Source organism: Ailuropoda melanoleuca, chromosome 16, assembly GCF_002007445.2.
Source record: "Ailuropoda melanoleuca isolate Jingjing chromosome 16, ASM200744v2, whole genome shotgun sequence".
Lineage (NCBI taxonomy): Eukaryota > Metazoa > Chordata > Mammalia > Carnivora > Ursidae > Ailuropoda > Ailuropoda melanoleuca.
Genome location: NC_048233.1, coordinates 72,091,096 through 72,117,014, shown reverse-complemented (window position 1 = coordinate 72,117,014; position 25,919 = coordinate 72,091,096). Strand labels below are relative to the sequence as shown.

The following is a 25,919-nucleotide window of genomic DNA, read 5'->3' as shown; positions in this document are numbered from 1 at the left end:
TTATGTGCCTTTTCCTGTCCTGACTTTTAGATTAATCAAATGTTTTATATTATTCCATTTTCCTTCTATTAAATTACATTTTAAAACCGTTGTTAGTAGTTAGCCTAGAGCTTAAAACTGTATTCTTACTTTTCACAGTCCCATGCAAATTATTACTTCTAGTACTTGGCTGATACCAATTAAGCCTTAGAACTTTTAAACTCCATTTACTTCTCTCCTGTCATCTGTTACTGTTACCGTGAATTTTAGTGATACATGAGAAGTATGGTGCCTCAGGATCCCGCAGGTATGATTTTGTACAGCTACTGTTCATTTCCATTTGTCTTCCCGGCGCTCTTCATTCCCTCTTGCATGCCAGTATTTCTATCTGGGATATACTTTCCTGAGAACTTTCTTTAATTATTATTTCAGTGCAGGCCCACTGGTGCCAGATTCTCTGAATTTTTGTTTCTTTGAACTCATCTTTATTTCACCTTAATATTTGAAGGACATGTTTTCCGGTATAAAATTCTAGGCTTGCAGTTTTTCTCTTTCAGCTTGAAAGATGTTGTTACACTGGCCTTTGGTTTCTATCATCTCTGTTGAGATGCTGTCAGTCTCGCTGCTCCTCTGGAGGGACCTGGGGTATGCTGAAGATGGGCCATGCGTTCCTTGTCACTACTAGCAGACGGAGGATGTTTGCCCTTGGGTTTGGAGCAGGTGCTAGCACTCGCTTGGACACAGTGGTGCTGCCGCAGTTCTCTCGAGGCCTGCATGCTTCTGCTTCCTCCCTTGTGGAGCCCCGAGCCGTCATGGAGAAAGGTCCGGCTACCCCGCCCAAGAGACTACCGAGACAGAGATTCCCAACTGTGCCCCAGCTATTCCAGCCACTCCAGCCGAGGTACCAGACATCTGAGTGAAACCTTCTCTGGTGGCCAGTCCCAGATGAATCTCTATGTGTCTGCAGTGGCACGAATGACCCCAAGTGAGATCAGAAGAAATGCCCAGCTGAGTCCAGCTCAGACTGCACGATTTTGAGCAAATAATGGTTTTGTTTGAAGCCAGTGAATTCTGGGGTGGTTTCTGAGGCAGAAATGGATAACTGAAATAGTGTTTGGTATCCAGAATGGAGAGCTGCCATAACAGAAACTTAGAACCTGTGGTGTTAGTGCTAGGACTGGGTTGAATACAATCGCTGGGCAGCAGGGAGACTATTAACGGAGGCTGGGCAAGCACGGAGGAAATCGCTGTTGGAGGCTGGAGAAGGGGCACACTTATCTATTGGCAAAACAATGGTGAGCCTGTATCTTGGAATACAGCAAAAATACCTAACCAAGTTGTGGATCTGGCTAGGAGAACTTCCAAGAAGAATGCTGAAAGTGACAAAGGGTTTTTGAAAAATCCTCTATAGTAGGGTATTAAAAGAGAGAGAACTTAAAGAAGAAACTGTGCAGTTTTCAAGCAGAATTTAGAAAAAATGCTTTCAAGCTGAAACTTGCAGGGTTAGAAAATCAAACTTTTTCAACTGCCAGCTTCTCTAATCAGCATGAGGTTTTAAAGTAAAAAAATCAAATCAAATCAATCAATCAATCTAGAAAGTTACCAGTAAAACTATGACCTCAGGGTCAAGCTCAAATCAGAAGCATGGCAGTAGGACCCTTTGTTACTCCCACCTCAGAAGGATGTAGATGTAAGCCTCATAAGGCTATCTCAGACAAAAAGCGTCTAAAATCTTAAGGGTATTTACATCCTGGGCTCATATTCAAGGTAGACAGGGGCCTTCTTGAAGAGATTTGGGGTGTGGGTTCTGTCTGGAGTAACTTAAAATTTGCAGGTCTACACAATTTTTTAAAGGGGTTGTGCCAGTTTGGACTACAAGGGAGAGAGAGGTGGGAAGCAAGATGAGTGAGCTCATCATCTGCAACTCAGGCCTTTCTTACAGAAAAGGAAAGACTACTCAGAAAGAAGGGTCAAGAGCAGAGAAACAGATTAGGGAACCAAGGCCAGGAAACCAAAATGGGCCATAATCAAGGAATATTCCTTATAATGCAAGTCATCAGGGGACCTGGTGACATACAGCCAGATGGGGTTCAGAATCGACAGGGAACAGTGATTGCTATGTCTTTCCCATCTCCTCTCTTTAAAACTGCCATGACTTCCCTATTCCTGCCATACTGTCATGTTGTGCTGGAAGCTGAGTTGATTCTCTCAATCACTAGGTTATAGTACCTGCTTTAACATTATATATTAATAGGAGAGATACTTAACCATAAAGTAATTAATTTTAGTTTTACAAAATGTCCTCTTTACATAAATATCACACAGAAACAGATGAACAGTTTTAGAAACTCTTTTATATGTTCTCTAGGCTCTATGGAAATGCAATTTTGCTGGTATTTTGTTTCATCATTTCGAGAGAAGAAGATATTTAAAGTTGTGTTTCCCATCCACAATCTGAAATGCCAACTACTCTTCACCACCAGAACAACACCTGACTTATGTCATATACTGAGATTCCACGGTTGCCAGGACCCCTACCTCCATGTTCCCACACTGGAGTAAAGAACACAAAACTGATGAGGTAGGTTTCAACACAGAAAGTAAGCAAAGCAGCCAAAAAGAGTACTAACCGAGTGATGGAGAAAGCAATGGAAAAGTAATGGAAACTTTCAATGATGGGTTATTTCATGTCCTCCCACTAGCTACTAAGCGCTGCTAACTCATGGGAGAGGTTAGAGCCACTTAGTGGCAAATAATCTGGGAAAGTTAGAAGGTGGACGGACGGTAGTTTCTAGCTTTCCTACAGGGTGACTTACCTTTTCCAAAACTTTAGCAATTCGCGTGCCAATTTGTTCGAGCGACTGCTGTGGATATTGGTCTTTGCCAAGATTTTGCAGTACCTGGTACAGGGAAAGATGGCAGGTGAACGCAACGAAAGGAGCAGATCTAGGTGCCGCTGCTGACGCTGAGTTGGACACTAGAGCCCAAAAGCAAACGGCTGCTCTGGGGGTACGTGCTGTGTCCTGCTGGTCGGGCACTTTGTAGAAGACGTGTGGAAGCCATTACAGCATCCCTTCATGCCCTCCCACTTAACAAAAACTACAGACATGTAAAACACATTCATTACAGCACATTAGAAAATAGAGTAAATAAAGAAAATTAGAACACTCTGTAATCCTGTCACCAGGTGTAACCAGTGTTAGTATCTATATACTGATCGTTCAGGTATTTTTCTAAAATAATATGTATATATACATATTACTTCTCTCACAGAATATGGGATCACACTGCATACTGTCACATATTTTCACATAATATGAAGATTTCTTTATGCCAATAAATGTATTTCTACTACATTTTTCTTGAGGGCTCCACTGTATCTTATTTCTGTACAACGCTTATTTAACAAATCCTCTATTCTTGGACACTTGTGATATGTTTCTCCAATTGTTCTTCTGGGTATACTGTTTGCTAGGTATATGCCGGGTCTGCTCACATTCCTTGCCTTCTTCAGTGCCAAGAGGAGAATAAGCTGCCCTAAATAATTCTTACAAGAGCCTCTGTCTGATGGCCAGCAGGATGCTACCTACCTTGAGGAGTGTATCAGAATTAAAATTTCCTGGCCATTAAAAGAAAAGCATAAACTCAATCTCAGGGCCTGAAAGAAATTAGGCCTGGCCTAAAGTCACTAGATGACAGCCAGCTGAAAAAGGGCAAAAAAATATGGCCTGGCCACTGGGCTTTCTGCTATCAGCTGCGTCATCACTGCGGGGCTGAAAACTACGGACAGGCTTGACTGAAGCAGAGCACTCACCTCTGTTAACTGACTCTCACCCGTGTAGTGCAGGCTGGCCCGGTTGGAGACCCCGTGCAAGTGGTCCAGGGTGTGCATGCTCGTGGGGAGATTGCCGTTGCAAAGAGGCTCCATCGCTGGCTGCTGTATGGGAGTGGCAAAGTCTATGTGTTCTGTGATGCTGGAAAAGGGAGATTCCCATGTTAGCCATGGAAAATCTGAGAGGGTGGGGAGCAAGAGTTTTAATAATCAGCGGATCGTTAACTTCAGTACGTTACTAGTACCGTCTGGAGCCACAGACTCACAGACTGGAGACCTCAGAAGTGATCTAGTCTGATCTCTCATCTTACAGGTGCAAGGATCCAGTGCCTGCCAATAACTGTCTGTTGAATGTATGAGCAGAAAGCATACCCCAGGTCAAAGGAGCAGTGCTAGAACCTGAGTCCTGAACTCCATGATTTCCCGGTCTGCTCAAGCTGCCTCCTTTCTATGCACCATGGTGTCTGGTTTGGTCACTGCCATTGGCCACTTCTTCTCACTGGGGAAGTTTTGAACCTGACAAGTTTTATTCTAGGATTTCTTCTTTCAAGGAAAAAACTTCTTTTTCAGTGATAAATACCTGCAAGTGGTTCCTATCTTTTATTTTCCCTTTATGCACAGAAGCCCACCCCACAGGAAAAGTGACCTAAAGTTTAGACAGTAAATTTTAAACAGATGTAGCTGTTCAATGTATCTATGCATAAGATGCAACTCCCTTTCGTAGTCCCAAAGTGGTCATTTTTCTGCTATATGCAGGCTAAATGTTATACACTATCATATATGCTGATATGGCAAACAGGCATGGCCACATTTTATTTCTAGGTATTTAAAGCTTTCATATATGTTAGGCAAACATTCATTCATTCTTTATTCAGAGCCTCCAACATGTCCACACCAGAGCTATAATAATTAACAAGACATATCGAATCCCTGCTGTTAAGGTGCTCGTGGTCTTGTGAGTGCCTGGGTTATCACAGATGTCATAAAAGATGAAAACAAGGTGCAGTGTCAGTACACTATGGGGAGGTATGTATTTCCCCTCTGCAGATGGAGGAAGGAGGTGGTTAGTGAAGGATTCTCTGAGGAAGTAAGATTTAAGTCAAGACCAGAAGGATGAGTGTGAATGAATCAGGTAGGAAGAAGGTGGTGAGAACATCACCGCACACAAAGGGACACCAGGTGTGAAGGCCCTGACAGAAGGAAGGGTGGTGAGGATGGAAAGACATGTAGCAGTAGATGACAAAGGGCTTTGTGGACCATGACAAAGAACAGTAAGAAGTTATTAGAGCATTTTAAGAATTATTTGACTTGTATTTGAGGAAGGAGTCTGAGTACTGTAGGAAGAAGGGACAAAACAGAGTCAAGAGTGAATAAAGCACGAAGCCCAGCTAGGAGGCTACTGACTGAATCAAAGTGGAGATGATGGTGATCTGGTTTAAGGGAGAAGCAACAGAGATGGAGAAAAGCTGATGGCTTTGAAAAAGACTCAGAGGGTGCAAGTGGTAAGAATGGATAACAGACTGGATCTGAGGGTTAAGGGAAAGGGATCATTAAGGACAACTCCCAGGTTTCTGGCCTAAGCACTGCTAGAGCTATCTACTAAGAATAAGAAACAGAAAACACACAGAACAATGATTTTTTGGAAGAAGAGTAGACAAGAAAATTATGAGTTTGGTTTTCCTGAGCTTGAGGGGTCTCAGCGGTATCGAAGCAGAGAGACAAGGGAGATAACTGGACAGATGGGTTGAGGAACTTGAAGAAAAATCTGACCTGGAGATTCAAATTTGAGAGCTGTCAATATATTGGTGGTGACAGAAGTTCTCGGAGTACATCAGTCTGACTAGGAGTGATTCTAAGATAAAAAGGCTGAGAGGTCAATCTTGGGGAACTCTAACATTTAAAGGGTAGAAAATGAGCCAGCAAAAGAGAATGAGTATCCAAGGAGGAAAAAGCAGTTATCGGAGGGGCAACCTTGCTCAGCTTGGGTCTTGGTAGGTGTTTGTAAATCTGCATATGCTCCGGCTCCCTTTTTAAGTACACAATGTCAGAAACCACAGGTTTTCCTATTAAGAGGGATCTAGTCTTCAACTCAAACTAAGTTTGTTACACACTTCCGGAGAGCTTACAAAGTGTGGGGGATGGCACTAAGGAGGGAGGGCACATTCACTGTTTCAATACAATGGGCTGTGTCCACCTGTGGCCTGTGGTCAGCAATGGTCATCCTCGGAACCACCAAGCCTAAAAAGGACAACTCCTCTAATAGCTGCTGCCAAAGAAGGGCATCCCTGAAGTCAATGGAGGCCCAACGGGTTCACTGGTACACGAATACCACGAAGGAGGGAGGGGTTTAAGATACTCACTCAATGTTTTTTGAAGAAACTGCAAGCCAGGTACTCACGATGGCAGTCAGCTCTACCCAGCGGAGTTTGAGGCACTCGTCTGGGCTGGGCCACCCCAGACTCTGGTAGTCACGCTTTTTTCCTAGAAGGAAAATATATCATCAATGGACACAACTGCAAAGGAACAGAACGCACAGTGTCTTAGGTGCTGGTGATTACTTCACCCAGGCTGGTGTGTTTGGAGGGGCCAGTCGTTCTTCTAGTCTTTAGGATTTTTACCATCTACAGAATTAAAATCTTGTCATTCACAGCAAAGGGAGTAAGATTATCTGAGTAAAGTCTTGGGCTCAAAGACAGATGACGAAGTAAGAATAAATTGAGTTCTTTGTTGGATTTAAGACTGATCAACATAAGATAAGAGCTAAGATATTCTTCATTGTTAACATCTTACCAAATTTCATTTTTACCACTCTACATTTTGATTTTATAAAGACAAGTGCGACTTAGGAGGAGCATATATGGCTAAAGCAAGGCTTCTCGTCCTGGCAGTGCTGACATCGTGGGCTGGATGCGGTTCTGTTGTGGGAGCTGTCCTGTGCACTGGAGGATCTTTACTGGTATCCCCAGCTTCTAACCTATAGAACCAGCAGCACCCTCCCCCAATGTGACAACCAAAATGTGCCCTGGGAAGACAAAATCACTCCTGGTGGAGAACTGCTGTGGTAGAGAAAAGCAGCAGATGGGGAATAAAGGTGACAATGAAAGGTTATCATTTATTTCCAGAGCACTTACTGTGTGTTCAGGTCCTGTGCTAAGTGCATTACAACCACAGCCTCATTTCTCAGCTGGGGAAACGGAGGCACAGAGAGATCAAGTGACTTGCTCAAGGTCACCTGGCTAGTAGAAGGCAGAGCTCGGATCCAGATCCAGGTCAGTCTGAGTGTAACATGTATGCTTCCAATAACCATGCTATTTAAAGCTATACTGGGCTTTTAAAGCCCCGTTAGTTGACACCCTTCGCAGGTACTACCTTTTGTGTGGAGGCCCTTCACTTAGATTGAGTCCCCCAGAAAAAAACAGAACTAAGTCTTGTCTGGGAAGGGTCTTCTGGAGGTCTTACAATACAATGAATGGACAGGTAGGAGAACTTTGGTTCTGCGTAACTTTTTTTATAATGTAGGAATTTACCAATAACATAAAACTGTTTGAAGTACAAGCAGGGCCTTAGATTTAAATAAAATAGAAACGAATAGTTTGGAAGAGTTTAAAATGAACCCTGCTTAAATGAATAACTGAAAGAATTAAATCATAAGTTTCACAATAAAGCTTATTTTTCTATTATGTTTAAGAAATTCACTTGAAAAACATTTATTGAACGTCTATCATAAGGGCCTGGGAATGGTGTTAAGACACTAGGGATACAGAGGCACCTGGGTGGCTCAGTTGTTAAGCGTCTGCCTTTGGCCCAGGGCGTGATCCCAGGGTCCTGAGATCGAGCCCCACATCAGGCTCCCTGCTCCACTGGGAGCCTGCTTCTTCCTCTCCCACACCCCCTGCTTGTGTTCTCTCTCGCTGGCGTCTCTCTCTCTGTCAAATAAATAATTAAAATCTTAAAAAAAAAAAAAAGACACTAGGGATACAGAGGGGAATAATAAAGAAGGGGTCTGCCTTTGAGGTCACAGTCCAGTGAGGATGGTAAACATAAATCCTGGGATACAACAGGATGAGTGCCAGAGTGAAGGTATAGGACAACTGCAGGGAGGGGAGAGCAACTAATTCTGCCTGAAGGTACCAAGGAAGTGAAGGCACGTGGCATATGAAGCTTAAGGACGAGTGATATTTTAGCACTGCTGAGGTGGCCGGAGGACATTCCAGGCAGAGGAAACAGCACGTGCAAAGGCAAGGGGTAGAATAAGAGCATGGTTTGTTCAGAAAAAAAACAGCATGAAGGACAGAGACAGGCTGGATGCTTGTATACCACACAAGGAAGTTTGGACTTCATGCTATAGGCCATGGAGAGCCTCTGAGCCCACATCTCCCCATCTTGTTCACAGGAATGTCCTAAGAGATTCCGTTAAATGCTTTGCTGAAATCTAGTTACATTGTATTTACGACACTTCCCTGGTCTTTCAGTCTGGTAGCCCTCCCCAAAAAAGGAAATGAAATTAATTTTGCATTATTAGTTTTACTAGTTCTTAGTAAATCTACAGTGGTCCTTTCTGATCTCCACTCTTCCCCATGGGCTCATAAACTATCTGTTTTAGAATTTGCTTCAGAGGGGCGACTGCGTGGCTCTGTCGTTGAGTGTCTGCCTTCGGCTCAGGTCATGATCCCAGCGTTCTGGGATTGAGCCCCGCATCGGGCTCCCTGCTTGGCTGGAAGCCTGCTTCTCCCTCTCCCACTCCCCCTGCTTGTGTTCCCCCTCTTGCTGCCTCTCTCTCTGTCAAACAAATAAATAAAATCTTAAAAAAAAACTTAAAAAAAAAAAGAATTTGCTTTAGAACTTGGTCAGGGTTTACCATGAAGCTTATCTCTTGGTAGTGAAGAGAATCAAGATTTATTTGAAAACCAGGATACTGAACCTCTCTGACCACCTGTCATCTCTTCCAAGCCTTAGAACTTTTCATGCTAATGACAGCAAGTAGTTCCCTGATGTCATCTGCAAGTACATTCAATGCCCTAAGTGGGCCCACCCACTTGAATCCATTTAAAACCACTTACGTGCTTTCCTAGCATCTCAACCATACCAAGCTTTAATTTTCACTTTTTCAAGAAATTCTTAGTTTTTTTTTTGTAAAAGTAATATAGGCTTATTATAAAATATTTAGAAAATGGAAAAGCATGTAGAAGAAAACAAGAAATTACCCATATCCCTATCAGCACCCAGAGAAGACCACTTACATTTTGGTATATTCTCTTCTATACTTGTTTCTATGTACTTGTTTATTTTAGTTTCTTTCATCAAATCTAAGAGGTCATAAACTGTAACATGTACATTATTTTACATGGTGTAAGAAAGGAAAACACTGCCAATTATTACGTAAAATATCATCAGTTTAAAATATATCTCAATTGCAGAGATAAAGAGACGTGAACAAGTATAGTCATAATACAGTACATTTACTATTTTACAAAAATTGAAGTATTCTATCTGCTATTTCATATCTGCTTTTGTTCACTTATTAAATTACAAGCGCCTTGGCAGCACAGTACATAGCATGGACATTCTGTAATTTATTTAGGCAATTATCAACATTTAGGTGGTATACAATTTTTTATTATGATAAGCAACCCTGTGATCAATCTTTGCACTTCTGTCTTTGGCACCTGTAAGATGATTTACCTAGGGTAAATTATTGGAAGTAAAATTGTTGGTATATTTTTAAATTTTCTGATATATATCATTGAACGATCCCAAAATTCATCTCAGTAACTCTGTGTATTGCAAATTTAAGACAGTTTGATAAGCAAAAATGGCATGTCGCTGTTTGTGTTTGCATATCTTTGATTGCTAGTGAACCTGAACGTTTTGTCGCAAGTTCAGTGGCCAATTGTATGTGCGTACCTGGCGAACTGCCTCTGTACTTGCACATATCTTACTGAAATGCTGTGTTTTTCATATTGATTTGTAGGTGTTATTTTATTTTTTTTAAAAGAGTTTACTTATTTGAGAGAGAGCAGAAGCAGGGAGAGGGAGGGGCTGCGGGGGAGGGAGAAGCAGACTCCCTACTGATCGGGGAGCCCAAGGTGGGGCTCAGTCCCAGGACCCCAAGATCATGACCTGAGCCAAAGTCAGGTGCTCAACTGACTAAGCCACTCAGGTGCCCTGTAGGTGTTCTTTAAATGGTACTGATATTCTGTGTTTATCACATATTCTATAAAAATATAAATATTCTGCAAAAATACTTTGTTTCAGTCCTTTGCCTTTCTATTTTATGGTGTTTTCTGGTGCCAGAATTATTTTTTTCTTTTTCTTTCTGCCTTAGAAAGTCCTTTTCCACCTGAAAAGTATATAAATATTCATGTAAATTTTCTACTTTTATGATTTCATTACATTTATTATTTAATGGAATTTTCATTTCCATAAGGATGTTTTACATTTTGAACACTCGTTTCCTTGCTACAGAAGGCAGGCCTAGTAGAGGAAGTGTTGCTTTCTTTCTGTAACCTGTTAAACACACAATGTCACCCTTGAACAGTAAAGCTATCAACTCCAGCCAAGACAAAATGTCCTTTTTGGTGCTCTGTATTTTTCAAGTAACAGTGCACTCTGGGATTTAGCCAAACTGACACCATTCTTTATATTTTATTATGTGCCCCCTGCTTTCAGCTTTGGTAAGTACACCAAATTAAATAAGACATGTTTTCATGAAGTTACCTTGAATTTTTGAAGTCTAAGATAGTGAAAATATCCTTAAAAAAAAAAAGATTTAAAAAAAAATTTGATCACCACTATTTCATTGCTAGAAACGAAAGTCAACTGGGCCCAAGGCAATGGCCCTGAACCTGGAGTCCCAAGATGCACTTCGGGACAACTATGAATCCTAAAAGTACCTGACAAATTCTGATGTACATGCATTTTTCCTGGGCGTAGTTCTAAAGCATATATCTAATACCAAAAGAGATATCTGACACATAAATATAAAATGTTAATATTTATTGAGTCCTATGTAGCCACTTCATTTTACATGTGTAGTGCTTTTACAAGCACTTTACATGTATAATTCCTATAGTCCTCACAACCACCCTATAAGCTAGATGTGATAATTTTAAACTAGACTGTCAAGAATCAATAGGATATTTAAGTTCAAGATGAAAAGAAGATAGGCCTGATAGGCAATGGTAAAAAAAAGTCATGTCAAAACAAAATTTATATACCAATAACTGTTTCCTCGTTCGCTTAGCCCTACTACCTTCTCATCTGCTCTCCTTCAAGTCACAAGCACATCCTTAGTGAGAAATGAGACAGTGAGATCTGAACAAAGAAACTGGCATATTAAACATTCAAGTTTACCTTGTGGCCCAGGAGACGCCACCTTTGGGCCAGTGATCTCCAGGTTCGCTTGGTAACGATGTACATTTTCTGCTTGATTATGTTCTACCTTTTTCCCAGGAGTTTTCTTATGATCTCCTTTGGGTTTCTTTACACGTTTGACCTGAAATGTGATCTGGAAAATGGAGACGTGTTGGGGACAAATTAGACCAATTATCAAATTGGCAGTGGATACTGGTGGCTTTAAAGAGTAACCAATCCTAGGGGCACCTGGGTGGCTCAGTTGGTTAAGCTTTGGACAGGAGCACAGGATTGTGAGATCGAGCTCTGCATCAGGCTTCACGCTGAGCAAGGAACCTGCTTAAGATTCTCTCCCTCTGCCCCTTTCCAAGCCAACCCCACCCCAACCCACCCCACCCCACCCAACTCTTACGATTTCTAAAACAAAAAACAAAAAACAAAAAAACCAGTAACCAGTCCTGTGCCAGATAGAGCTGATTCTCTCCTTCCGTTTAATTCTTACAGATCTAAATGAAAAATGTTTGGTGAAAGAAACAAAATAACCTAGCCTTGAAGGGTGTATAGAGGAAACTGGAAATGAAGACGTCTGAACTGGGCAGCTGCAGCCTTCCGCTTCCTCTGTCTCCTGGAAGAACTATCAATACAGAAGTAAAGGGACATGCTTCCTGCAGTACAATGCCCACACGAAGGCTGACTGGAGGGTGGAGTAAAGTGGTGCTACGTCCCCAAGAGAAACACCACACTTTGTAAGCTAGGAAGCCCCCACCCTCACGAAGACCTGGGCTCCAGTTTGGTATGAACTGAGTTGGCAAACTCTCACCCATTCTGTGGCTTCATCATCTTCACTTCTGCAGTCTCCGTAGCAAGAGCTTCTGGCCACTCCATCCTGGGGACCCTTCTTCAGTACCCGTATCCCCTGCAAGTCCAGACGCCGCCCCTTCATCTCCAGGGCTCCCCCAAAGCCTTCCAGGGGCCACGCCTGTTGAAATTCGTCCACCAAAGCCAGTATCTCTTCAGACATTTTTGTTTCATCTGAATTCTCCATCTCATCAGAACCATTGCTCTCCTCAACCACTGTACCTGAAATTCGAGTGCCTGCATGTCATTAAAAATTACATAATACTCACTGCAGTACTTGAATGACTCCAACCTTGCTGTCTGAGCAGCTTTGGCTCTGCTTGGAGGAAATTCTATAGCCCACTCATAAAAATGCCATTCATCATCCTCAAAATGCACAATGAAGCATCCTCTTTGCTATGTAGCTTTGTCAAAAGCTTGGATGAGGACAACAGTAGCAGCGAGGGGTGGGTAGGCACTGATTATAACACTAGTGAGCAAGGGGATGGCTATTTTATAGACGTATTATTTTTTAAATAAAAAAAAAGACCCACTTGCCTTAGATATAAGACATAGATGACAAAGATGAAGTTTATTATGATGTTATTTATTGAATATGTGGGATTCTTGAAGCTTTATTCAAACAGCATATGACATATCATAGCCGCATGTCCAGGCCATACAGTCTAACTGCCTTACCTGAATGATGATTTGTTTAATGGGGAATTATCCTAATTTTACATTCAGGCTCCTATTTTCACTAATGGCTGGTATAAGAAATAGTAATGGAGCAGTGTAATGTTTTCCTAAAATGGTTATCGAGACATTATTCGTTACGTTGCTCAAGTTTCTCATGTAAAGACTTCCATGGATGTTTCCCAGAGCAACAGACTAGAAAAATTCTTTCTCTTGAGAAGTCACTGTTTCAATATATTAATGGTTACACAACCCTACAGGTTCCCCTCTATACCTAGATAACTAGAACATTTAGGGCAAAAATTTGTCTGTGTTTCTTAATAGAATGCTTTCCTTTCTTTAAAAAAAAAAGACCTTATTACTTAACTTTTGCTCTTTTGAATTAATGGCTGAATCTTATACTGTGTGTTCCAGGAAAGTTCTCTCCAATCCTCTCTGGAAGTAGACAGGGTACAAAAACAAATAAAATGGAATGCCTCCTTTTGTAATATACATCTACTGGACAGCCTGAGAGCTCAGGGTTGATTGCTCTGAAAATGCCAGTCTACATTATCCTAGTTAAGTTATCCCAATAACCTTCAGTTGGTAATTCCAGCTTGTTCAGAGATTTAGAACATGGTATTAATAAGGCCAAGGTCAGGAATCTCATTTCTGTATTGACCAGACCTATAAACATAGTGAGTAACCCACCTTAGAAATGCATAGTACTAGTCTCTAAGGAGGCGTGGGGTGAGAAAGGTGGCTGACCTCCAAGGCTTAAAGCAACATAAGCTTTGAGCCCTCCTCACAGAACTTCTGCAGTGTCACTCTTGGCTCTGGTGGTATCTCTATCTTCCATTCCACTTTCTACTCCAGAAAGTGGGAAGGTCTGTTGTCAGGCTGGGAGTACCATTAGAGATCTGTTCTTCTTTCTTGAAAAAGCTGTAAGTCTCCTCCACTTGTTAACAAGTGACTTTGAAATGTACCCTTTCACGTAAGTTTCTTTTAGGTTTTTTGAACCAATCTGCTGGTTTTTCTTGCTTATTACTATCAGTGTTATTAATGAAGTTCTGATGAGCAAAAAGTAAAATAAGGGTCTGCAAAGGCGTCTTCTTTAGGATATTTAGATTAAAATGGTTGGATATTGCCTAAATCACGTGGCAAATAATATAAATGTAGGGTTGACAAAGAGTTCTAATTTTTAGTTTCTATCTTGTTTACGACTATATCTTGAATGTCCAACATCGTACCTGACACTCAAGAGGAACGGTTGTAGAATGAATTAATGGAACTCGGGAATAATTTGGTTTGTGAGGTTCTTAAGGATCTGCTGTTCCTACCTTTGCCTTGTCCTGCTGGCGATTCAAGACTTTATAAACTCTAAGATTTACCTTGTCATGTGTTAAAGACAGGCATCATGTCTTTTACTTAGTGTCTGACATACTATATGATTTGCAAATTTCTCAGTAGCTACCTCAGGAAAACACCTGGACAGGGTTGCTATGGGGACCTCAAAAAGCAACTTAATTAGAAGAACTGCTTGTCATCTGACTTGTAGCAACAGAGTTCTAAATATTCCTCAGGTTATTTTAGCCTCCTCTCCTTCCTTCTCCTATGGCCACCATGGGATTCCCTGCACCTAGCCCTGAGACAGGAAAGGGTTTTTGATAGATTTGGCTGCAGTCAAGAGTATGGGCTTAAAGAAAAGTAGGTTTTGGCCAAAGGTAGACTGCAGGTAACCAATTCCCCAGTGTATAGTTAGAGCTGCATATGGATGCGGGGTTTGGAGGCCTTATTTCCATTCAGTAACTACTCCTATTTAGAAAGCATTTTAAATAAATAAAGTTGTTCAGTTGCAAAGAGTTCTGCAAGTCCAGTTCCAAAGGTTAATGCTCCCCTATGCCCAGACCATATGGTAACATATATATCATTATTGAAAAGTTCTTAGAGAAAGGGCCTTTCATTGATGGAAACTGGTATTCCAATCAAGAGAGACTAATAAACCAATCTTTATTTATTTAGAACCTACTATGTGCCTATCTCTATGCTATGAGCCATATAGGTGGGAACAAAAGGAATCTGACTCTGAGGAATTAAATACAGTTCAACAACATGGGGGTGAGGGGCGCTGAGCCCCGGACAGTTGAAAATCCACATATAGCTTTTGTTTCTCCAAAAACTTAGTTACTAATAGCCCACGGTTGACCGGAAACCTTACCGATAACATTAACAGTCGATTAACACGTATTTTATATGTCATAGGTATTATATAATGTATTCTTACAATAAAGGAAGCTAAAAAAATGTTATTAAGAACATAATAAGGAAGAGAAGAAAAAGCACTATATGGTATTTATCCAAAAAAATCTGCATACAAGTGGATGTGTGCACTTCAAACCTGTATTGTACAATCAACTGTACCTTCAACTGTACAATCAAGCTGGAGACACAAAACTATATACATTAAACAATCGGAGAACGATTACATTTAAATACTTCTTTTCTAAAGGAAAAGCATAACAAAGGGTGCTCACAACATGCTCCCAAGAGGAATACTGAGGCAGGATTTAGACAGGCAGGGGTCAGGGAGGGCATTCCCGAGAGGAAGGAGCTTGAATGTATATACTCTCACACTCACATGTACACACACTGATGTAGGCATAAGGAAGGCAATACATGAAGGCACCACTAATTTCACATGAACTAGAACAAAGAATGTATATAGATGGTATCAGCAAACAAGATACTTAGGGAAGGTGGGTGACACAAGGATGTCTGGGAAAGTAGGGAGGCAGACTCATTGTAAAGGGAGCCTCCTGTTTGCTAAGCAGAATAACAAGCTGGGAGCCATAACGTGGAACATGAAGGCCAGAGCGGTAAACCAGCTGGCATACTCAAGGATGGAGAAGGAAGACAGAGGAGTGAGACCAGTTAGAAAGGTGTTTCAATAATCTCTACATAAAGTTATTTAAAGAGAAGCTGGCTTAGGGTGAAGATTGTAAAAGGGGAATTTTAAAAAGGGACGAGAAAGAGGTACGTGAAGAAATTTCAGCGGAGAAAAATAGAATTTGGTGGTTAAATGGATATAATGACAAACCACAGGGTAAATTCAAAGATAATTTCAAGATTTCAAAGCCTAATGTGAAACAGGGACCTTTTTACTTATGTGAAGTTATAGAATCTGTGAAAATGAAAACAATGCTATGTACAAAGACTATGGAGTTGGGAGAGGGCCAAAGGACACATCATGCTGGGATTTCAGACACTTATTAATTCACTTAAGTATTTGTTACATATGTCCAAAAATGTGCTGAGGGCTCGTAATAGAACCACCCATGGAGCTTATGGTCCAGGTTAGAATGGACGGAGGCACATATCTCCAGGCATTATCTAATTCTGGAAATAGAGAATTTAGGTTTGGAGAGAGGTCTGGACTATAGCAGGATCACAGAAGGCTTTAAATTATACTTGAAACAAGAAGAAAAAGTAAAATATTAGGATTGCTGCTTGTGGGACCAATGGGGTAATGTAAACTAAAAACAGAGAAACAGATCCGTTATCTCTTATTATTTACTTTATCCTCTTTATCATGTACCATTTTCACAATGGAAAAAGGAGAATAAATATTATGAAGTGAAGAGACTGTGAGCACCCACAGTGAGGCTTAGATGAGCTTGTGTGTCTTCACTTGGATGAATCCTATCTCAGGGTACTAGGAAAACTTATAGTTGAGTTTGAGCCATGTCAGGTAATGACTTATATATAATTTACTAGGAGAATTTACTAGGAGAAGACTAGAAGTGTTGAGAGATGGAGAGAAGCATATGTTGTCCTCAAAAAGAAAAAAAAAAAAAGGAGAAGAAGAAGGGGAGGAGGAAAGAGAAGAAAAAGAAGTCCAGCATAATCCCGAAATGTTCCAGACACCCCTGGAGATTCATTGGTAAGTCTGGGCACTGTAGTGTAAGAGATTTTCAAAGCAGGGGCGCCTGGGTGGCTCAGTCAGTTAAGTGTCTGCCTTTGGCTTAGGTCATGATCCCAGAGTCCTGGGATCAAGCCCCACATCGGGTTCCCTGCTGAGCAGGGAGCCTGTTTTTTCCTCTCCCTCTGCCTGCTGCTCTCCCTGCTTGTACTCTCTCAGTCAAATAAATAAAATCTTTATTAAAAAAAAGATTTTCAAAGCAGAGCACATTGATAGAAACGTGACTTGGTGAAAATGCCCAAAACCATATTGACTGAAGAAACCAAAGGGACCCTGTAGAAGGAACAGTAGCTAACATAGTACACAAAAAAAATCAGGCTTGAAAAATATTTTGCTAGAAAGATTTTTTTTCTTCTTCTTTTTAAAACATTTTCTTTATTTTTTGACAGAGAGACCGAGAGAGAGAGAGAGAGAGTGTGTGTGGGGAGGGGCAGAGGGAGAGAGAGAGTTCCAAGTGGATTCCATCCTGAGCGCAGTGCCTGACGTGGGGCTCAATCTCAAGACCCAGAGACTGGGGCCCTGAGATCATGACCTGAGCAGAAAGATTTTTTTTTTTTAATTCTAGAAAGATTACTTTGAGATTGGTGAAGGTCCTAAGAGCCCTAACTGGAGCTGTTCAAGGAAATAAGGACATTTAGCTGAAGGAAGCAAAAACATGGGGGGTAGGGTAGGTAGGAAAAGAGTCACCCTCAAATGTGATATTAATGAGACAAGACAGACTTTGTTAGCTTCAGAGGGCAGGACCGGAGATGAGAAGTCACATTTTAGCTCAATATTAGGAAAGACTTTTGAACAGTCAGAAAATGGAATGGGCTACCAAGGGAGACTGAGCTCCCTGCGCCTGGAGCAGAAGCCGAAGCCAAACAATGACTTGTTGAGGACGCTCCTGAGACGGAGTGGGACACCAGAAGATGAGCAAAAGAAAGTGACTGCACTGGGTAAGAAACAGTATTAATAATCTTGGAAGAGAGGTTTGTATCGAGAAGAGTTTCAGGAAGCAGAGAATGAAATGGAAGTTGAGTTCTACATTCAAAACAAAGCAGACTAACAGGAAACAGAGGTAAAGATCACACATTCGAAGATATGACCAGCAAAAAAAAAAAAGTCCTTCCTTCAAAATTTGACTCAAAACATCTCCAGAAAGTCTTACATGATTAATACCAACAAGCCTGAGTACTAGAATGTGGTTTCTGAAGGCAAGCAGGGTACCTTCTACCTCTGAGAATGATGGCACAGAGAAATACATACCTCTGTCTCAGCAAATAAAAGAACATACTGTGGAATTAAGACAAATTTGGTTTCAAACAAAGATTCCACCACCATAAGACCTTCAGCAATTCTGCCTTGAGTTCTAGTATTTTCTTTAAAAGGCAGTGATCTGGTTTTGAAGTCACAGTATAAAGCTGCTGTAGACTTCCTTAAGATTTCATGCATACACAATGGCATAATATTTAAAGCCAGTAATCGCAAAGCACAAGAGGCTTAAATGAAATCACTCAGACTTAGGTAGGTAAGGAAATTCACTTCTGAGAAAAAAACGACAAATCATCAATTTTCATTTGCACCAATCGTGTTTTAGCTGGGTCAGGATAGCAAGGGAAAACTGGGGATTTCAAGAAGATAACCCAGAAAAGCAAAAAGATAGTCTTTCCTCTAACCACTCTTGTGCAAATGTCAGGGTTCCCTCTAATTGAACAGACGTTTATTGAGCAGATACTGTGTGTATGTACTTGTGAGGACTTTGGCTCACAAGCAGCCTCTAAGTCTGGAAGCAGTACAGTCACGCCCATGTGTGCAGAAATGAACATTCACTGAGCTCCCAACTGTGTACCGGGCTCTAAAAGAAATGTTTCATTTAAATACTGATCACTTGAGGCATTTTTTTTTTTTAATTAATGAGGTAAGGGAAGCTCAGAAAGATTAAGTAACTTGCCCAAGATTTAACAACTAGTTGGTGTTGGTGCAAGGACATGGTAGCAGGATCCCTGACTACAAAGCCTCTGCTCTTCCTTCCACATCTAAGGTTTACTGAGAAGGAATTCTGTACTAGACGATGAGGTATTAAAGCAGTGGTTTTTCAAATGTTAATCAGTGACACAATCTGTGCCAATCCTTAGCAAAACGAGAAACAAAAAGGATATGTATATAAAATTATAATAGACACACACACACACACACACACACACGTATGTCCAGATACAAATTTTTGGAGTAAGGTTGTCGACTGTCCATTTTTTAAAAAGACTTGACCTTTATTCTGAGATTGTACTTTTTGACATTAAAATTTTCTTTGTTTTATAAAATACTGGTAACAGCAGATGCTAGTTTTCTTTAAAAATGACTTTACAGAAAATACATTTTGTCATACTGTAAAACAAACAAACAACAACAACAACAAAACCTGTATGTTCTTTGTGCAGAATGTTTTGTGCAGATGAGTTTTAGTTATGCTACCTACTGACGATCTTGGGCAAGGGACCCAACTTCTCTGATTCTCAATTTTCTCATCTATAAGATGGGCTTGATAAAAATATCTATTTCACACCGTTAACACATTAATTCCTAAGTTTGTAAATTATATATAAGTGCTGCTGAAGTGAGCATATGTTTATAAATTGTAAAGTAACATATAAAGGTAATGATTATCATAAGTTTATGGTTACTGGAAAGGGCTTAAGTCTTTGTATTTCTTTAAAATTTCCTCCAAACAGAATTTTCAAAAATTCTTTAATGCCTATATTTGGCTTTTATTATAACACACTATTTGCATTAAAGAAATGGAGTTTTTCTCATTCTGTTTGCCACGCTACAGGAAGCCTGCTGGTATAAACATACTAACATACCATGAGTGCAGTCCCTGTGGACTTGTTGCATCTAGAGAAAAGAAGGTGCTCCCAGAATTTAGACATATGGCAAAGAAAAGTTAGTACCTGAGAGTGAAACCAGTAGAGTCATCATTATACTATGGATTGAATTAGCAATCTGTAAAGGAATCCACCCTAAGAGACAGTCTTCATGATGCTGAAGGGACCCGGAAAAGACCCTGTCTCAGCCAAGGCAACCATACTGCCATTCCAGTACAGGGATGGAATGGAACTCCAGGGGGAACGTGGGACCAAAGAAACTTAGTCACTAGCTTATAATCTATCTCGAACAGTGATATACTATTTGGAAAATGAGACAAACAGCAAGATTCTGGTTGGGTTTTATTCTGAACTGTCTGAAGAAAACAGACTCTAATTTGGTAGTCATGAGTCCTCTGGTGATTAGGGAGCTGTTACTATATTAGAATAGGAACAGTTTGTATAAATTGAATAAAATACCCCTTAACATTGCTCGGTTTCATTTGTAGTGATTCTGAGTTTATCAAGCAACCTCATGATGTCCATTTGGTTGTGTGGGTACCTGATGCCACATGGAGACAAGAGGCTGCCAGGCACCAGAGAGGAGGACCTCCCTTGTAAATAAACACACTGCCCATCCAGTTTAAGAATCCATCTCTTTTGAAATGGTAAATGGAAATTAGTTTTCATTGACAGAACTGACGAAACTAATTTTCTAAACCTGCAAAGGTGAAGGTCACAACTTCCCCTTGGAGGTTGCTTCTCTTAGACATCATTTTTTAACATACAATACCACTTAGAAGGAAATGCAGATTTTTGTAATTGCTAAATATGCTAACCCAACCCACACAGGAAGGCAAATGCCACACTTCACGACTTTACTAAATATTTACTGTACACAGAAATATACAGGACGTGATATATAAGAAGTTCACAGTCTGATGGGAAACAAGACACACAAGCATTCACATTGTATGAAATGTGCCTTGCCAAAAAGTGGGAACAAGACAGCATATGGAGCAACTAAACGCCTGGAGACTTTTGTGAATGCTTCATGGGGGGTGATATTTCAGCTGGATCTTGGAGATGTGTAAGGGTCATCGACATAAAGCAAAGAGTATGCAGGGGCCATTTCCAGCCTGTGCAGACGTGGAGGCTCAAACAGCATGGCATGTAGGGAAATGGTGCAGGGTTTACACTTCCTGCTACATAGAGTACCAGTAGATGGTACACTTGGAGACAAAACTAAAGGCCAAATTGCCACATATCCTACACTATGATGCCTGGACTCTTCCTATAGGTAACAGAGAGCCACTGAAAATTTTAAACATACGCAACTTACCTGATCAGATCTCATTTTAGAAACAACTCTTCAGACACAAAATATATTGGTAATAGGGGTTGCTTCTGCTTTTAAAATTTTGTACCAATTACATGTATTATCTCTCTCCTACACACACACACACACACTCTCTCTCTCTCTCACCCTCTCTCTCCAGACACACACTGAAGTAAAGGACTAGATATTGGGAATTCAATTATGAAGCTACTGCAACTGCCCAAGCAGAAATGAAGAAAGTCTGAATTCAGGCAGTGGCAGAAGGAACAGATGAAGAGATAAGCAGATGCAACAGGTCTTGGATAGAGCAGTGACTGAGTGAGTTGGGATGCCATTAACAGACAGCAGGGATATAGGAATTAGAAGCAGTTCAAGAAATAGGGTGAAAATGAGGACAAGTTCAATTTTGGATATATATTTGAAATGCCTATGGCACACTGCGATAGAGATCACTAAAAAGTGGAAATAAGATTTAGAGTTGTAGAAAATATCCTAGTTGAAAATAGAGATTTGGAGTTAGTATCTGAGACACCAAGAGGTACCACACAGAGGGTTAAGAAGAGGGTAAGATAAAAAGACCAAGGTTGAGATCCTGGGCAACCCAATAAATAAGGGGCAAAGTAAGGAATAAGTGAAAGAAATTGAAAAAGATGTCCTGAGGACAGGAAGAGAGCCAAGAGCAAGTGACATCCCAGAAGCCAAGAGGAGAAGGAAGAGAGTTTCAAGGAGTGGGGAGCTGTACATAGATCCAAATGAGGCAAGGTGGTTAAGAAGGATGAGTACCACAAAGTCATTCATTTTGGCAATTATGCATTGACTGATAATGTCCAGAACTGTTCAGTACAGCATAGCTCAACATGTGCTCATAGAGTGGAATTTTAGGAGAGGGCCTGGTAGGTATGTCTATTATTACAAATCTTTAAATGTTATTGTGTTAGTGTAAATAAAAGTTATCTTGCTTTTTTTCAATGACTTGCTCAGGAGACTCCTGATATTAAGAAGGAAGACTGGTATATAAATGAATCAAATTTGTCCTAGCAAAACAGGACATTGAGGCAAAAGAAAAAAGAAACAAGTGTGAAGAGCTTTTTCACATAAAAGCCTGTCTTCCACCTCATACCTGTGGGTCACCCTTGTGATTCTACCAGTATAAGTGGCTGTTAACAGAAGGTAAGTATTTAGAGTAGAGAAAAGCCTAAACTCAAAGCTTGAGAGTTGATTTTACTCCAGAAGCACAGCTCAGGTCAAATCAACTTACTTTCAAGTCTAAGGGCATCTGAGTCCCTCCCTGAACTCTCAACAGAGAGTTCAGGCTCCTCCTCTGCTCCTGTCTCAGAGGGCTCTTCTTTGGCAGCATCCAGTGACTGTGAGTTGTCAAAATATTTCTGTTTGTCATGGCTGTTGTCCAGGGTTTTCTCATGACAATTACCTCAATGACAAGAGACACAGAGACAGCATATTAGAAACATCTCTCTTAGGTAATCCCATGGCTCAAGGTCTTCAAGTAGCAGGAAGAGCAAAAAGATGACAGTGTCAGTTTTTCTCCAGCAGGACACACAAAAAAAATCAGTGAGCTCAAGCACCTTGAGCCAGATCTTTACCGTGACTCAAGATTTAGCACTGAAGTTCAAGTTTCACCTCCTAGGCTAGCGTAAGAACCAAACGTTTAGGGGAAAATTATGACAACAAAGATCAAGTCCCAAGATCTCACTGCATCTATAATGAATGACTGTGAAAATATTTCTTTGAAAGTGGGAAAAAAGTAGTTTTCCTTCTATTTGCCTTTCACAGGTGAGAAATGACCAATGAGTACCCGAATACACCTGGAGATAGATGAACTATAACAGAGAAATGGAATGTCCATTCTTATATCACAGCTTAAAATGAAAGCTTTATCAAAAGGTAAAGGATTATAAATTCAAAACCAAGGACTTAAAGAGGGATGGCGGTGGCAGAGAATCCATGTTTAAGACTGCCATATCACAAAGATGTGGATTTTTCTTTTGAAAACAAATTCTGCTCATGGGAGATTTTCTTTAGTGTAAAATGTCACATCTGTAATGTAATCCTAGCACTTGCTGATACTGTCTGATATGTACAGGGAGGCTGACCTCTTACTACAGTTTTGCCAGTGAGTTGAAGAGCTTTGACCCTATTAGGGATTGTGTTGTTTATATGGATAAAGAGCCACTACCCTGTTCTACCTGATGGCCATTCTCTGGGGAGGAGTATGTGTTACTAGGCTGGTGTGTCTGATGTGGCAGTGATCTGGCCAGCTGAGTAGGACTCCTCTTCCTCTCTCACATTTGATGTGCATTGTCACTAAAGATGCATCTTCGGTGGAAGCCTACAACTTTCCTCTCACAGGACAATTCTTTGGGTAAGAATGTCTAAGTAACTTCCCTTCTTTACCACAACATTCAAACATGCTCTACAGGTTTATTTTTAATAGAAAATTGTCTCAGAGAGATGTATGTACCCAATTAAGCTCTCTCTGCAGCAACGGAAGTACAAGAACTCTCTTTCTGGATTTGAAGATTCCCTTTTAGATTTCATAATTGAGGAAAGCACTTCTCATGGTTTCTGTTATTGTGCCAAGAAAACATAATGGACTCAAAACCTTTCCCAACTTACGGAGCTTGGAGTAAGGGGACTGCATGCTTAAGGAGTCGCTCTTATTTCCCACTTCTACACTCACAAGTCTGAGGCTACCACACATGGTTACGTCAGAAACTGAATTTTTTGTTGTATAGGAGCTTTAGCTCTCAAGAAGCTCACAGGCAACTTGGGAAGACAGTAAATACAAACAAACAATAATGAGGTAGCATACTGTGCAAACTAGGTGCTTCAGAGAATAAGCTTTGAGCACGTAAAACTTGAATTTTGAGGAGCAGGTAGGACTTAAAAATGGGGAACTACAAGGAAGGGAGCCAGTATCTGCTGAGTGTTTTGTATTTTTTCTTCTACTTACCCCTCAGAAGTGCCTTATGAAATAACTGATTTTCATTTTACAGATAAGGAAACGGAGTCTCAGTGAAATTAAGTAACTTGCAATAAGTAAGTGGTAGATCTGGGATTTCAATCAGCTCTATCCTATTAGAAAGCTTCTTGGCTTTCCGCCCGTCAATGCTAACACTTGAGCAAAAAAGTGAAGGTGGCACTGTCCGCAGGAAGGAATGATGTGTTGAGCAAAGCAACAGGCACAGGAGTTCTCACTTGTGTCTGGGAAACGATGAGCAGCACAGTTTGAGAGATGCAATGTGTGTGTGGTGGGTGTGTGTGTGCGCCCATCGAAGGCTGACAGGAAAGATGCCATGATCAATGACAGTCACTATCTTTCTCCAAATTCTTCTGTCAGAGAACAGAGGTAGGGGATTGGCTTCCGTTTCTGTCTGCACTGTCTAGTACGTGCAGGTAAGCAGGGGGAGCTAAGCATAAGAGCATCCAAATAAAGCAGTGACAACAAACAACTGTACACCCCAGCTGACTAAAATTTACTATGAAGAACATCTCACTTCTCAGCGACAACTCTTAACTGGGATATAAATAAGCATGACTACTAAAAACACAGATAAAATAATGATGACAATGATGTTGATGATTTTCAAACATATGTTATTCCGTGACTATTCTCTGCTTTCAGCTTTGGTGAAACGTTGGCCTCTAATGCATTTTGCACCTTGATACAGGCTGAGTGAAACAGTGTTACAAAAGCGAAGGACAAACCTTTAACACTGGAACCCAGTAAAATCCTGTGTTTTCTGCAGTTGACTTCCTCCTCCAACCTCTGCCTCTCTGATTTTTCTCTCCCACTCTCTTCCCATTATAAAAATTTAATTGGTTTCATCTTTTTAAATGTCTGCAATATTTAAAAATGCCTCATAGGTAATTTATAAGATATGATGTGCATAAGATCCTGAAGCTAAAATTAGTCCTCCTGCATGACCTCAAACCCAGACGCTCTCTTGAAGCAAGCCTTGTGCATTCTAAGAATGTCTTGTCCTCCAACTCAGGAAACTGGGGCCAACATCTCAGAGGGAAAGGGCAGAAGAGGGGATCAGGGAGAACCGGGAATAGAAAGGAAGAATAAGAAGTTTACATTATAATATTTGTTGCAAGTAGGCAGAATCAAAATGATCAAGTAAAAGCTACATGCCTTAAGGAGTCACTTTCATTTTCATTAACAAGTTAGAACTGTTAGTATTAATTTTCTTAGGCTGACAGTTAAAGACAGACTGGTTCAGTGTTCTGTTGTGATTTATATAATTATCTAGGCTAATAATGAAAAGTCAAATTGGTCCTTCTGGTTGTCTGAAGGAGAACTGAAGCACGTCAGAAAGAAGGAAAGCTTCTATTCTTTGGGCTACAGTATAGGTCTACTTAAGCTCAAAGGGGAACTAAAAAAAGTTGCCTACATGGAAAAAATGTCACTTGTCTTCCCAGCAGAGGAGGAGATGATGTCCTCATTAAAGAAACACAAGAAAATGTTGGCAAAAGAAAAATGGAAAGATACCTAAAAAGTAACAAGTCATCCTCCATGCATATGACTATTATTTTTTGCTGATGCAGAAATGAGGAGATTCTGTGGCTTAGACTAACCTTGAGAGGTACGATTTCTTTCTTTTTTTTAAGGAACTACATGATTTAAATGAAATGCTTTAGATAACAAGGTCCCAAGTGAAAATGGAAACACTTTTCTGTGCTTAATGCTCTATACTTGCTTGCAAAGCATTTAGCATCTAATTCAAATCCTGACAGTTTGGTTTTTCTTGGAAGTAGGCGACTACATAGCAATACCAACGAAGCATAAAACTCCAGGTAGGGTATTTCTGATTCTGCAATTGTTATGAGATCTTAGACATATCAACATCCTTTTCTGTGGCTAGAGTATCACCTGCATAAACTGAATTATTAATATTAACCTATCCTACAAGGGTGTTCTGGAAAACAACTAAATATTTAATATATCTTGTCAAAGCATTAAGTCTCCTAAGGCAAAGGCACAATTTATCCTGTGGCTCAACAGGTTTTCAGAGTAAACTAAGTTCTCAGGAACTCCTATCATTACTAAGGCTAAGGAAA

The 25,919-nt window shown here is 40.6% G+C and overlaps 1 protein-coding gene across 2 annotated transcripts in view; it reads right to left on the bottom strand.

Annotated features, from left to right (window-relative positions):
* Window positions 1-25,919, bottom strand: part of TTC17 (tetratricopeptide repeat domain 17) — a 116,031-nt gene that overhangs the window by 19,553 nt on the left and 70,559 nt on the right. The window contains exons 17-22 of one of the 2 annotated variants that reach the window (XM_034645705.1): window positions 22,096-22,266; window positions 11,985-12,259; window positions 11,165-11,318; window positions 6,172-6,292; window positions 3,794-3,953; window positions 2,796-2,879 (exon numbers count right to left, since the gene is read on the bottom strand). In XM_034645705.1, the coding sequence (XP_034501596.1) occupies window positions 2,796-2,879; window positions 3,794-3,953; window positions 6,172-6,292; window positions 11,165-11,318; window positions 11,985-12,259; window positions 22,096-22,266 (965 nt within the window). The remainder of the gene's footprint in view (window positions 1-2,795; window positions 2,880-3,793; window positions 3,954-6,171; window positions 6,293-11,164; window positions 11,319-11,984; window positions 12,260-22,095; window positions 22,267-25,919) is intronic. The other variant, XM_011235878.3, reaches the window with a different exon arrangement.